Source organism: Oryzias latipes, chromosome 2 (genome assembly GCF_053564925.1).
Source record: "Oryzias latipes strain Hd-rR chromosome 2, Olatipes_Hd-rR_3.1".
NCBI classification, from domain to species: domain Eukaryota; kingdom Metazoa; phylum Chordata; class Actinopteri; order Beloniformes; family Adrianichthyidae; genus Oryzias; species Oryzias latipes.
This window is the reverse complement of record NC_136238.1, coordinates 27,445,761-27,461,368: the sequence shown is the minus strand read 5'-3', so window position 1 is coordinate 27,461,368 and position 15,608 is coordinate 27,445,761. Positions and strand designations below refer to the sequence as shown.

General features: G+C 37.1%; 2 protein-coding genes across 4 annotated transcripts in view; one reads left to right on the top strand and one right to left on the bottom strand.

Annotated features, from left to right (window-relative positions):
* LOC144987221 (uncharacterized) overlaps positions 1-15,608 on the bottom strand; it is a 223,153-nt gene that overhangs the window by 138,808 nt on the left and 68,737 nt on the right. The window lies entirely within an intron of this gene.
* LOC144986855 (uncharacterized) overlaps positions 1-15,608 on the top strand; it is a 265,622-nt gene that overhangs the window by 220,559 nt on the left and 29,455 nt on the right. The window contains exon 1 of one of the 2 annotated variants that reach the window (XM_078935331.1): positions 5,149-7,255. The exons of the other annotated variant lie outside the window; for it this stretch is intronic. Coding sequence (XP_078791457.1) covers positions 7,111-7,255 — 145 coding nt within the window. The 5' untranslated portion in view covers positions 5,149-7,110. Of the gene's footprint in view, positions 1-5,148; positions 7,256-15,608 lie in introns of those variants that run through there. 2 annotated transcript variants of the gene reach the window in all.

Sequence of the window (15,608 nt, the reverse complement as noted above, 5' to 3'; positions counted from 1 at the left end):
ATTCTTGGTGATGGTAAACTACGGTTGTAGCCACAGCTGCTCTGGGGCAGACTGACAGAGGTGTGGCTGCCAGTTTGCGCCTACTGCCCCTCTGACCATCACCGGGACATTCATGCGCATTCATAGTGGAGCCACTATGGAGGCTGCTGGAGGCAAGGAGGGTGAAGTGTCTTGCCCAAGGACACAACGACAGTTGGCTTGGGGGAGTGGGGATTGAACCGCCGACCCTTTGATCATTGGACAACCTGCTCAACCGCCTGAGCCACTGCCGCCCCATATGTATTTGATCAGTTTGCTGGTCTGCCATTTCTTTTATGATGTGATTTCAAAATAGAGAAAATTCCTTTAAAACTGTTTAATTTTCATAAGCAGGTTTTATTAACATGGACTTTGATCTACAAGCATAGTTTTTCTCCTCATCGCTACTATATTTGGAATAATGTAGATATTCTATACAAAAACAAGAGTATTTTTCTTGAAAATTGGTTTGAAAAGAACATTTCTCTTGTGGCACAGCTGATGGATCCACATGGTAACCTGATGTCATCCGTTGAGTTTCTGTCCACCTATAGTCTAGATGTCTCACCTGCAGAGTTTGCATTGGTTACTGGAGAATCCCAATGGTGTTAGACTTCTGTGTAGTAGTTCTCCTTCAAATCCTCAATGTTTTCCTCCCAAATTAACAGAATTGTGGTGTGGAAAATATGTTTTTCAACTAGCAGAAATAATCAAATCAAATGCGTTCTCTGTTTCAAAATGAGATTGCCACAAAACCGTATGTGATCTCATACTGGAACAGTTTTGGATGTAGAATTCAGTGGGAAAAGGTTTGGTCCCTGCCCCAAAAGTATTTCATCACCAATAAAATCAGAGAAATTTCTTTCAAAATCTTTCATAAATTTCATCCAGTGAAACATTTCTTTATTAAGTTTAAAAAAGATCTGGACATAAACTGTTCATTCTGTCAGCGACTAGCTGCTGCTGCTGAAGAAATCTGCAGACTCTGTGAAGGAACCATCGTCCAGTACGAGCAGGAGCTCTGTCGTCAGCGCAGACTGCTGGATGTCATCTGGAAACCACAACTGCAGCTACACCACATAGGTATGTGACCTTCATCAAAGAAACAGAGAAGCCCTTTGAGCTTCATGCTTTTCTTTTTGGGGACCCGTCTGTCACTCAGTGGTGGTTCTACACTAACTTACTCCCAGGGCGAGTAACACCCCTCCCCCTGCACACAGACATTTGATGACATTCCTTTTGTGTTCTCTATCTTTATTTGTCCATTTTACACACAAAAAAATCATGAATTTTATAAACTACATGGGTGTCAAACTCTGTCACACAGGGGGCCTAAATCCAAAAAACGCTTTAGGTTTTGGGCCAAACATCAAGAAACATTTACTGAAGATACTAAAACTAAACTTTTACAACTTTTAAAACTAAACTGAAAATGATTTAAAAACAGACAGGAATATTAATCCAGAATAAATCAAGTTAAACCTTAAATAATATATAATATCAAAATTTTCCAAATATGATCATGCTGCAAAACAAAGCCTGGAGATATTTTCACTTTTAGCTCTTATAAAACATTAAAAACGTAACCATAGAACTCATCACTGGGATTACTCCAAAAATATTTGGCATTTTCCTAATTTTGTGCAACACCAACAGTAAAAATCCTGCAAAAACTTCAATCCATTCAATCACTTCAAATCAGGGATAATAAGATTTCAATCATTGGTGATTTTGATTGACATGTGGACATCTATTAAATTTTAGAATCCCATGTGGCCCCCCCGAGTTAAAATAATTGCCCACCCCTGATCTAACCTACCATTAAAGCTCCTCATTGGCTAAACACACCTGATCCAGGTAATCAGCAGCAGATGAACTCAAATGACCTCATGAGTCATTCTATCAATCAGTCTGCATCAGTGAGACTCCTGGGGCCTGTTTCATAAAGGAGGTTCAACCAACTCTGAGGTTGAACTTGAACTCTGAGTTGGTCAATCGGGAGATTAACAACTCTGAGTTTTCAGTTTCAGAGAAGCTGATCCGAGTTAGATCAATCAACTCTGAGTGGACTGATTCGGAGGTGAGCGTGAGCACCGCGACTATAAGAAGCCATTATCAATGGAGCACAGATATCACGAGTCACCATGGCAACCGTGAAAAAAAGAGGTCTGCGTATTTTTCGCCAGCTGAACTTGACGTGCTGCTGCAGAGTTACAGTGAATATGAGCACATATTCCTGAAGAAAGGCAACACCGCTGCATCTGCAAAACAGAGACAGTTAGCGTGGGAAAACATAGCTGCTCAAGTTAATGCCTAAGTTTGCATTTAAATCATTGTTATAAAATATTGGCTGTAATAACTTTTTAAATAGCGTAAGGAGTGAAATAAAAAATGGCTATATTTTGGTGTACTTTTGAAGTGTTATTCCTGGTGTAAATGCATGAAATGCTGCATAGTGTACAGAACCAATCTGGGGGGAAAAATGCATTTAACGTCGGTAATGTTTAGAGGACTTTTTTGTTAACCTTCCCCTCTTGCAAACGTTGGTCAGTTTAATATTAATACATGCAATTGTGTTTTTAAAAGTGAACTTTTGTTTAATGTTGAACCTTTCGCTGCGCGAAGACTTCTCCTTTCTTTTCTCTCGTCTTTCCGACCGTGATTTCGGGAATTCTCCTTCGGGGTTCACTTCCCGTTGGAAACCCTCAACCTCCAGAGCGGATTAAGAATGACTCCAAAACAGTTATTCTGGGAATGACACCTTCTCTTTATTTAACTAAGTGCTCCGTCCCCCGAACACACAATATATACCACGCACACACCTCTGCTCCGTGCTCACCCCCCCCCCCCCCATCTGCACCTGCACTCGCCCCTCCCCTTCTCTCTCGTGGATCGCACCCCGCTCAGCACACACACACTGCAACACTACCCTTGTATTGATCAAGTGGTATAGGTTTATATGGGATTAAGAAAGTAAGCAGTGCTAGAAAATTGTGTTTCCAAAAAGTAATTGTTACATTAATCTAATTCAATGTCCCTGATTTCATTTTCATGTAGATGCAATCCTGCAGGAATTAAAAGAACATGGCAGCAGCTAAAAATGAAAAAAAAATGGAGTCTTCTCAAAATCCTCGTACAAGGTGAATATAATTTTCTATGAATGAATGCAGCCTCCTCGTCTATTGGGTCCTCCAAAAAAGGACAAGCCATTCTTGTCACTTAGACCGTCTCTGTGTGACGGAAATTTGGGCAATGAAGGTTAAAGCGAAAAAATACCGCTTCGTCTTTAAAAAGGGGAGGGGACCGGCAGAAACTTTGAGTTTGGAGAATAAAACCTGCTCCCGACCAGGTTAGTTTCACAGCATAAGTAACCATGGATACTGACTCCGAGTAGAAGTTACCTCTCTTTCAGAAACGGGTTTGACTTACTCTGTTTACTCTGGTTTAACAAACCTCCCATTCTGAAACGGAAAACCCAGGGTTTCCCTGATTTCAGGGTTAATGCACTCAGAGTTTACACTTAACCTCCTTTCTGAAACAGGCCCCTGGTCTGAACATATTGCTGTGACCTGGATTTGAACCGGGGTTCCTGCGGCCACAACGCAGAGTCCTGACCTCTATACGACCCCAGCCCTGAACCTGGAGGAACACAGATCTGGTCTATGCTGGTCTCTATGAACCTGATGTTGGAACTTCAGGAACAGCTGAACTGCTACGTTTGTTCTCTTCATCCACAAACAGAGAAACCGATCTTCACAGCAGGAACCACTGTGGACTTCACTAACATGCTTTGGTCCAATCAGATCAGAGATGTTTTCTCTGTTTACTTAGCATTAGCCTAAAAGTAACGTGTGCAGAAACTGGATGTTTCCTTTATCGTCACCTTCTGACCACACAGAGAAAACCATAGAGATCAACCAACATGAAAGAGACAAACAAGACATGAAGCTTCAACAAGGACACTCTACCATAGCAGCTGGATTCCAGTGAGTCTGAAAGGACAACAAAGAAAGAAATGAATCCTGGATGTCAGATAATTGACTATGTTTCCTGTCAGAAAGTTCCTCTCTCCCCCTGACTGCTAAATGCCAAGTTCTCTGGAAAAGAACATTATCTAAATCCAACCATGAAGGGACTTGAACCCTCAATCTTCTGATCCGGACTCAGACGCCTTGTCCATGAGGTCACATGGTCTGGAAGAAGCCCCAGTTCCAGCTGACAGAAGTCTGGTTCTGATCCATCAGATCTACCTAGCAACAGAACCAAACCTTCACGTGTTGCAGCAACAGTTTCCATGTTTGGGAGGATCTTCTGAAGAACAGCTCAGTTCCAGATCACATCATGATGTTTGATGTTTTCTTCATTCCAGGAAATCATCTGTGTCTCCTTTGATCTGTGCTGAGTCAGCACTTTGACTTCTTTTCAACTTTAGATCCATCATTCAGAATCAAGGATTTATTGATAAATATGATTTATTGACAGAAAATAAAGAGTAAATGTATTTATCATCCAGCAGTGATTGTGGTGTTTGTAAGTCTCTCAGCACCAAGCAGTCCACTCTGCCCTTCCTCCAACTGAAACAAAGGGACCCCCCCCCCCCCCATCGACTCACAGCTCCACCCCCCTGTCGCACACCTCCATTTAGCCTCACAGCTCCGGATCAGAACTTCAGGCACAGATTCTTGAGCCAAAATACAGATTCTGCATTTGAGCCTCCCAGGTGACGAACAGTCTGTCAGGGACTTTCTGACGCTCCTGCCCACCGAACAGCTGCTGCTTTTTCTAGACTGAATTTTTAGAAACATTTTAAGGAACTGTCACTGCTCGTGTCCAGAATCCCTGTGGACTCGGATCAGGGTTCTGCCGGGTCCAGGTGTTCCTCAGCTGCCTTTGAGCCTGAGCAATGGAGGACTAAACGGGGCGTCACGCCTGAATCCTCCCTCACCCCCACCAGAACAAAAACTTCATTCAGCAGCCCCCTGCGGGCAGACTTACTCTCACAAGAGTTTCTTTTATTGTCATTTTAAGAATTTTATACAATTCTTTTAGAGTTGTGCTTTTATTGTGTAATTCACCTTTGTTCCCCCCCCCCCCCCCCTCCCCTCCCCTCCCCCCTCAGTGCTGAGGACTCAGGGGTCTGTCCTGTGTTCTAGGTGGGGGCTTTCCCCCGGTCTGCATCACGTGAGTGGGGTGACATTTTATTTTGGTTTTCTGGGAGTCTCCACCTCCCTTTACTCTTCTGGTCCTCAGACTGAATCTGTCTTTTAAACTGGTCCATTTTTAATGCGTTTGAACGTTTTGTAATCAAATCATTTTAACCTTGGTACCTCCGTCTCCTGCCTTTTTGTGTGCATCCACCAAAGACAAATAATAATAATAACAATAATTGGTACTTTATTGATCCCACAATGGGGAAATTCTTCTCCGCATTTGACCCATCCCCTGGGGGAGCGGTGAGCTGCAGCCTAACTGCGCTCGGGAGGCAGTAGCGCTAAGGGCCTTGCCTAAGGACCCTCACTGGGTGATGTTCATTGCTCAATTGATATGGTAATGGTAATGGATTCCTGCGTGGTAGCCGCTAACCTTACCAACCGAGCCAACCAAATAAATTCCCTCAGGCCCACATTAACGTTAGCTACTTCCACAAAGAAGAGTGACGTCGTTCACCGTTGAGTTGACTACTGCGGGTCACTTCTGGATCACTTCACGTTCACACAGGAGATCACAAATGTTCGCATTTTATTGGAAATAAGAACGGCCTTGCAAAAAAATTGAATTTTTTCAAAAATTCTGAATTGAGCATTAAGCCCTGCAGTGTGAACGTAGCCATGGATGCTAGGATGGAGTCACCAAACTTTTTTTTGTAAGTCCACATTAAGTCTTTTTCTTTAAAACTTTAAACTGCTTTTATCTTTTTATTGTAAAGCCCTATAATAAAGTTTTATTAATTCATGATCATTTTAATAAAATAAATAACACTATTTATAAAAAAATAATAAAAAAATGACGAAATAACTGTGATTTTTAAAGACAAAAAGTCAGGAAAAAATAATAAATCTTGGATCCTCTGCTGTCATTTTCCTGCTGAGACTTTTAGACTCTGCTTGGAGAAAAAGAACAAAGCAAACACACGAGTTTTTATCTCATTTTTATTTTTATTGTGACGCATATGTATATAATTTATCCAACTTAAATGAATTACTTCAATTGGTTACAAGTAATGAGTTAAATTTATTCAATCTAATGTCTTACGTCTATCCAACTTAATATTTTTTACAACTCAAATTTACACATTTATCTAACTAAATGTAATTTTACTCCAATTCAATTCAATGTTTTTCCATTTTAATTAATTGTACTTCTTGAGCTCTCATATGTCTAAGTTTGAGCCTGCAGATATTTTTATAACAATAAAATGAAAGGACCAATTTAGATTTGCATCATGGATTCATTGACCATTTCTCCATCTTTGACAAATCACTTTCTGGCAGTAGGGCTGCTAAATAAACTCATCATCTTCTCCCTCCCTCTCACTCATGGTGCAGAAAGAATCAAAAAAGCAGAAAGAATAAAACATAACGGGACAGTTCAGCTGGAAGTTGAGAAGGAGGCTTTGAAACCAGCAGCAGTTTGAGTCCATTCTGATGTTCCATTCAGGTTTCTGCTACAACAAGCCTTTATTTTGAAAGAGCCAGTGGGGCAGAAACAATAGAAGGAGGAGATTACCAACCCCCCATGGAATGTTGCCCCCTGTGCAGTGGACTAGTGGGGGCAGGGACGGCTGAACCAATCACAGAAGACTGTTGCAGCTTTCCCTCCAAAAGTCAACCAATCAGATGTTGTTGTTTGGATTCTTTGTCTTGAAGTTTCACATGTGGAAGCTTCCAGAGTCTTTTCTGTTTGCTCTGCAGGCTGAGCAGAACTGACTCCTGCAGGATCACAGGAACTTTCAGGAAAATCTCCAAACAGGAGAAAAATTTCTGTTTGGACCTTTTTTCTGTGATTGTGAGACTAGCAGATGATCGATCGGAGCTGCAGTGAAGAGGACGGCGGTGTTTGTGGGAGTTGGAGCTGAAGATCGGAGCAGGAACCATGTCTTCAGAACCTCAGGAAGGTTCTGTCAGAGAACAACTTTCTGCTGCTGAAGGAACCATCGTCCAGAACGAGGAGGAGCTCTGTCGTCAGCGCAGACTGCTGGATAGCAGCTGGAACCCGCAGCTTCAACTCCACGTGGTTGGTACGTTCACTGCTGCAGACAAATAGATCCATGAACGTCTTTGTTTTCCTCGTCTGAGCTGCTGTCTGGATCCAAACTGTGGCTGGATTATAGCTCCAATGGTTCTGCTGTTTTAGTTTCACCGCTAAAACGAGGCTGCGGTCAAGCCAGCCGTCATTCGGAACTGCGGTGTCAAATGAGCCGCTCCTGAATTTTCACTGCTCTCGCATTCTCAGCTTTACGGTAACAGAGCAACAACGGCTAAAGTCCAGTTTTCAAAGGAATTTTAGAACAGTGAAAAGTCAAATGAATGTTTAGAGAAAAAATACACTAGCTACTCTTATCAAATAATAAAATAATTTTTTAAAATAAAAGGCTAAGAATAAATTGGGTGTTAATAAGTATACTCCCAACCATATAGCCCATTCATTTATGTTAATAGTAAATATAATTTAAGTTTTCACATGGACATGTTACGATGTAAAATATTTATCAGAATCAGTACAGACACTTTATAATATAAAAAAGGAGACTTGATCTAAATGTCAATACTGTTTGAGATTTGTCACAACATAGCATCTTATGAGAGAGATGCAATGTTTGAGACACTGTAGTTTAAAATGTTGCCATAATCCAGGCCATCAGCTCCATTTATTCTCTTCAGGACTATGTTGACTACACATAATGATATTTCCAGACACTTTTACTGTAGAAATTCTGAGTTATTCATGTTTGAAATCCAAAATATTTTACATTTTGACAAAGTCCAATCGTCTTTTTCTGACAAAGATGCTATGTTTGAGACACTGTAGTTTAATATTTCGCCATAATCCAGGCCATCAGCTCCTCTTATTCTCTTCAGGACTATGTTGACTACACATACTAATATTTCCAGACACTTTTACTGTAGAAATTTTGAGTTATTCATGTTTGAAATCCAGAATATTTTACATTTTGACAAAGTCCAATCGTCTTTTTCTGACAAAGATGCAATGTTTGAGACACTGTAGTTTAATATTTCGCTATAATCCAGGCCATCAGCTCCTCTTATTCTCTTTAGGACTATGTTGACTACAGATACTGATATTTTCAGACACTTTTACTGTAGAAATTTTGAGTTATCCATGTTTGAAATCCAGAATATTTTAAAATTTCACAAGTGCTGAGCGTCTTTTTCTGACAAAGATGCAATGTTTGAGACACTGTAGTTTATTATTTCGCCATAATCCAGGCCATCAGCTCCTCTTATTCTCTTTAGGACTATGTTGACTACACATACTGATATTTTCAGACACTTTTACTGTAGAAATTTTGAGTTATCCATGTTTGAAATCCAAAATATTTTAAAATTTCACAAGTGCTGAGCGTCTTTTTCTGACAAAGATGCAATGTTTGAGACACTGTAGTTTAATATTTCGCCATAATGCAGGCCATCAGCTCCTTTTTTTCTCTTCAGGACTATGTTGAATACACATACTAATATTTCCAGACACTTTTACTGTAGAAATTTTGAGTTATTCATGTTTGAAATCCAAATTATTTTACATTTTGACAGTCCAATCGTCTTTTTCTGACGATGATGCAATGTTTGAGACACTGTAGTTTAATATTTCGCCATAATCCAGGCCATCAGCTCCTTTTATTCTCTTCAGGACTATGTTGACTACACATACTGATATTTCCAGACATTTTTACTGTAGAAATTTTGAGTTATCCATGTTTGAAATCCCAAATATTTTACATTTTGACAAAGTCCAATCGTCTTTTTCTGACAAAGATGCAATGTTTGAGACACTGTAGTTTAATATTTCGCCATAATCCAGGCCATCAGCTCCTCTTATTCTCTTCAGGACTATGTTGACTACACATACTGATATTTCCAGACACTTTTACTGTAGAAATTTAGTTATTCATGTTTAAAATCCCAAATATTTTACATTTTGACAAAGTCCAATCGTCTTTTTCTGACAAAGATGCAATGTTTGAGACACTGTAGTTTAATATTTCGCCATAATCCAGGCCATCAGCTCCTCTTATTCTCTTCAGGACTATGTTGACTACACATACTAATATTTCCAGACACTTTTACTGTAGAAATTTTGAGTTATCCATGTTTGAAATCCAACATATTTTACATTTTCACAAGTGCTGAGCATCTTTTTCTGACAAAGATGCCATTTTTGGAACACTGTAATTCAGAATTTACCCATAATCCATGACAGTTACTACTTTAGTTCCCTTCAAGAACATGTCTACTACCTAGTCTGTCATTTTCAGACACTTTAGACACTTTAGACACAGACACTTACTGTAGAAAATTGGAATAATTCATGTTTGAAAACAAATATTTTATGTTATCAAAAGTGTAAATCGTCTTTTTCTGACAGAGATGCCAGTTTTGACACACTGTAGTTAAAGATCTACCCCTAATCCAGCACACCAACTACTTTAGTTCCCTTCAGGAACATGTCTACTACTTAATCTGTCATTTTCAGACACTTTTACTGTAGAAAATTGGAATCATTCATGTTTGAAAACACAAATATTTTATGTTATCAAAAATTTAAATCGTCTTTTTCTGACAGATGCCATGTTTGCCACACTGTAGTTCAGAATTTACCCATAATCCAGGACAACAACTACTTTAGTTCCCTTAAGGAACATGTCTACTACCTAATCAGTCATTTTCAGACACTTTTACTGTAGAAAATTGGAAAAAAGACGATTGGACTTTATTAAAATGTAAAATATTTGGGATTTCAAACATGAATAACTAAATTTCTACAGTAAAAGTGTCTGGAAATATTAGTATGTGTATTCAACATAGTCCTGAAGAGAATAAAAGGAGCTGATGGCCTGGATTATGGCGGAATATTAAACTACAGTGTCTCAAACATTGCATCTTTGTCAGAAAAAGACGATTGGACTTTGTCAAAATGTAAAATATTTGGGATTTCAAACATGAATAACTCTAAATTTCTACAGTAAAAGTGTCTGGAAATATTAGTATGTGTAGTCAACATAGTCCTGAAGATAATAAAAGGAGCTGATGGCCTGGATTATGGTGAAATATTAAACTAAAGTGTCTCAAACATTGCATCTTTGTAAGAAAAAGACGATTGGACTTTGTTAAAATGTAAAATATTTGGGATTTTAAACATGAATAACTAAATTTCTACAGTAAAAGTGTCTGGAAATATTAGTATGTGTAGTCAACATAGTCCTGAAGAGAATAAAAGGAGCTGATGGCCTGGACTATGGTGAAATATTAAACTACAGTGTCTCAAACATTGCATCTTTGTCAGAAAAAGACGATTGGACTTTGTCAAAATGTAAAATATTCTGGATTTCAAACATGTATAACTCTAAATTTCTACAGTAAAAGTGTCTGGAAATATTAGTATGTGTAGTCAACATAGTCCTGAAGAGAATAAAAGGAGCTGATGGCCTGGATTATGGCGGAATATTAAACTACAGTGTCTCAAACATTGCATCTTTGTCAGAAAAAGACGATTGGACTTTGTCAAAATGTAAAATATTTGGGATTTCAAACATGAATAACTCTAAATTTCTACAGTAAAAGTGTCTGGAAATATTAGTATGTGTAGTCAACATAGTCCTGGAGAGAATAAACGGAGCTGATGGCCTGGATTATGGTGAAATATTAAACTACAGTGTCTCAAACATTGCATCTTTGTCAGAAAAAGACGATTGGACTTTGTCAAAATGTAAAATATTTGGGATTTCAAACATGTATAACTCTAAATTTCTACAGTAAAAGTGTCTGGAAATATTAGTATCTGTAGTCAACATAGTCCTGAAGAGAATAAAAGGAGCTGATGGCCTGGATTATGGCGGAATATTAAACTACAGTGTCTCAAACATTGCATCTTTGTCAGAAAAAGACGATTGGACTTTGTCAAAATGTAAAATATTTGGGATTTCAAACATGTATAACTCTAAATTTCTACAGTAAAAGTGTCTGGAAATATTAGTATCTGTAGTCAACATAGTCCTGAAGAGAATAAAAGGAGCTGATGGCCTGGATTATGGCGAAATATTAAACTACAGTGTCTCAAACATTGCATCTTTGTCAGAAAAAGACGATTGGACTTTGTCAAAATGTAAAATATTTGGGATTTCAAACATATATAACTCTAAATTTCTACAGTAAAAGTGTCTGAAAATATTAGTATCTGTAGTCAACATAGTCCTGAAGAGAATAAAAGGAGCTGATGGCCTGGATTATGGCGAAATATTAAACTACAGTGTCTCAAACATTGCATCTTTGTCAGAAAAAGACGATTGGACTTTGTTAAAATGTAAAATATTTGGGATTTCAAACATGAATAACTCTAAATTTCTACAGTAAAAGTGTCTGAAAATATTAGTATGTGTAGTCAACATAGTCCTGAAGAGAATAAATGGAGCTGATGGCCTGGATTATGGCGGAATATTAAACTACAGTGTCTCAAACATTGCATCTTTGTAAGAAAAAGACGATTGGACTTTGTTAAAATGTAAAATATTTGGGATTTTAAACATGAATAACTAAATTTCTACAGTAAAAGTGTCTGGAAATATTAGTATGTGTAGTCAACATAGTCCTGAAGAGAATAAAAGGAGCTGATGGCCTGGACTATGGTGAAATATTAAACTACAGTGTCTCAAACATTGCATTTTTGTCAGAAAAAGACGATTGGACTTTGTCAAAATGTAAAATATTCTGGATTTCAAACATGTATAACTCTAAATTTCTACAGTAAAAGTGTCTGGAAATATTAGTATGTGTAGTCAACATAGTCCTGAAGAGAATAAAAGGAGCTGATGGCCTGGATTATGGCGGAATATTAAACTACAGTGTCTCAAACATTGCATCTTTGTCAGAAAAAGACGATTGGACTTTGTCAAAATGTAAAATATTTGGGATTTCAAACATGAATAACTCTAAATTTCTACAGTAAAAGTGTCTGGAAATATTAGTATGTGTATTCAACATAGTCCTGGAGAGAATAAACGGAGCTGATGGCCTGGATTATGGTGAAATATTAAACTACAGTGTCTCAAACATTGCATCTTTGTCAGAAAAAGACGATTGGACTTTGTCAAAATGTAAAATATTTGGGATTTCAAACATGAATAACTCTAAATTTCTACAGTAAAAGTGTCTGAAAATATTAGTATGTGTAGTCAACATAGTCCTGAAGAGAATAAATGGAGCTGATGGCCTGGATTATGGCGGAATATTAAACTACAGTGTCTCAAACATTGCATCTTTGTAAGAAAAAGACGATTGGACTTTGTTAAAATGTAAAATATTTGGGATTTTAAACATGAATAACTAAATTTCTACAGTAAAAGTGTCTGGAAATATTAGTATGTGTAGTCAACATAGTCCTGAAGAGAATAAAAGGAGCTGATGGCCTGGATTATGGTGAAATATTAAACTACAGTGTCTCAAACATTGCATCTTTGTCAGAAAAAGACGATTGGACTTTGTCAAAATGTAAAATATTTGGGATTTCAAACATGTATAACTCAAAATTTCTACAGTAAAAGTGTCTGGAAATACTAGTATGTGTATTCAACATAGTCCTGAAGAGAATAAAAGGAGCTGATGGCCTGGATTATGGCGGAATATTAAACTACAGTGTCTCAAACATTGCATCTTTGTCAGAAAAAGACGATTGGACTTTGTCAAAATGTAAAATATTCTGGATTTCAAACATGTATAACTCTAAATTTCTACAGTAAAAGTGTCTGGAAATATTAGTATCTGTAGTCAACATAGTCCTGAAGAGAATAAAAGGAGCTGATGGCCTGGATTATGGCGGAATATTAAACTACAGTGTCTCAAACATTGCATCTTTGTCAGAAAAAGACGATTGGACTTTGTCAAAATGTAAAATATTCTGGATTTCAAACATGTATAACTCTAAATTTCTACAGTAAAAGTGTCTGGAAATATTAGTATCTGTAGTCAACATAGTCCTGAAGAGAATAAAAGGAGCTGATGGCCTGGATTATGGCGGAATATTAAACTACAGTGTCTCAAACATTGCATCTTTGTCAGAAAAAGACGATTGGACTTTGTCAAAATGTAAAATATTTGGGATTTCAAACATGAATAACTCTAAATTTCTACAGTAAAAGTGTCTGGAAATATTAGTATGTGTATTCAACATAGTCCTGGAGAGAATAAACGGAGCTGATGGCCTGGATTATGGTGAAATATTAAACTACAGTGTCTCAAACATTGCATCTTTGTCAGAAAAAGACGATTGGACTTTGTCAAAATGTAAAATATTTGGGATTTCAAACATGTATAACTCTAAATTTCTACAGTAAAAGTGTCTGGAAATATTAGTATCTGTAGTCAACATAGTCCTGAAGAGAATAAAAGGAGCTGATGGCCTGGATTATGGCGGAATATTAAACTACAGTGTCTCAAACATTGCATCTTTGTCAGAAAAAGACGATTGGACTTTGTCAAAATGTAAAATATTCTGGATTTCAAACATGAATAACTCAAAATTTCTACAGTAAAAGTGTCTGGAAATATTAGTATGTGTAGTCAACATAGTCCTGAAGAGAATAAAAGGAGCTGATGGCCTGCATTATGGCGAAATATTAAACTACAGTGTCTCAAACATTGCATCTTTGTCAGAAAAAGACGATTAGACTTTGTCAAAATGTAAAATATTTGGGATTTCAAACATGAATAACTCTAAATTTCTACAGTAAAAGTGTCTGGAAATATTAGTATGTGTATTCAACATAGTCCTGGAGAGAATAAAAGGAGGTGATGGCCTGGATTATGGTGAAATATTAAACTACAGTGTCTCAAACATTGCATCTTTGTCAGAAAAAGACGATTGGACTTTGTCAAAATGTAAAATATTTGGGATTTCAAACATATATAACTCTAAATTTCTACAGTAAAAGTGTCTGGAAATATTAGTATGTGTAGTCAACATAGTCCTGAAGAGAATAAATGGAGCTGATGGCCTGGATTATGGCAACATTTTAAACTACAGTGTCTCAAACATTGCATCTTTGTAAGAAAAAGACGATTGGACTTTGTTAAAATGTAAAATATTTGGGATTTTAAACATGAATAACTAAATTTCTACAGTAAAAGTGTCTGGAAATATTAGTATGTGTAGTCAACATAGTCCTGAAGAGAATAAAAGGAGCTGATGGCCTGGATTATGGTGAAATATTAAACTACAGTGTCTCAAACATTGCATCTTTGTCAGAAAAAGACGATTGGACTTTGTCAAAATGTAAAATATTTGGGATTTCAAACATGTATAACTCAAAATTTCTACAGTAAAAGTGTCTGGAAATACTAGTATGTGTATTCAACATAGTCCTGAAGAGAATAAAAGGAGCTGATGGCCTGGATTATGGCGGAATATTAAACTACAGTGTCTCAAACATTGCATCTTTGTCAGAAAAAGACGATTGGACTTTGTCAAAATGTAAAATATTCTGGATTTCAAACATGTATAACTCTAAATTTCTACAGTAAAAGTGTCTGGAAATATTAGTATCTGTAGTCAACATAGTCCTGAAGAGAATAAAAGGAGCTGATGGCCTGGATTATGGCGGAATATTAAACTACAGTGTCTCAAACATTGCATCTTTGTCAGAAAAAGACGATTGGACTTTGTCAAAATGTAAAATATTTGGGATTTCAAACATGAATAACTCTAAATTTCTACAGTAAAAGTGTCTGGAAATATTAGTATGTGTATTCAACATAGTCCTGGAGAGAATAAACGGAGCTGATGGCCTGGATTATGGTGAAATATTAAACTACAGTGTCTCAAACATTGCATCTTTGTCAGAAAAAGACGATTGGACTTTGTCAAAATGTAAAATATTTGGGATTTCAAACATGTATAACTCTAAATTTCTACAGTAAAAGTGTCTGGAAATATTAGTATCTGTAGTCAACATAGTCCTGAAGAGAATAAAAGGAGCTGATGGCCTGGATTATGGCGGAATATTAAACTACAGTGTCTCAAACATTGCATCTTTGTCAGAAAAAGACGATTGGACTTTGTCAAAATGTAAAATATTCTGGATTTCAAACATGAATAACTCAAAATTTCTACAGTAAAAGTGTCTGGAAATATTAGTATGTGTAGTCAACATAGTCCTGAAGAGAATAAAAGGAGCTGATGGCCTGCATTATGGCGAAATATTAAACTACAGTGTCTCAAACATTGCATCTTTGTCAGAAAAAGACGATTAGACTTTGTCAAAATGTAAAATATTTGGGATTTCAAACATGAATAACTCTAAATTTCTACAGTAAAAGTGTCTGGAAATATTAGTATGTGTATTCAACATAGTCCTGGAGAGA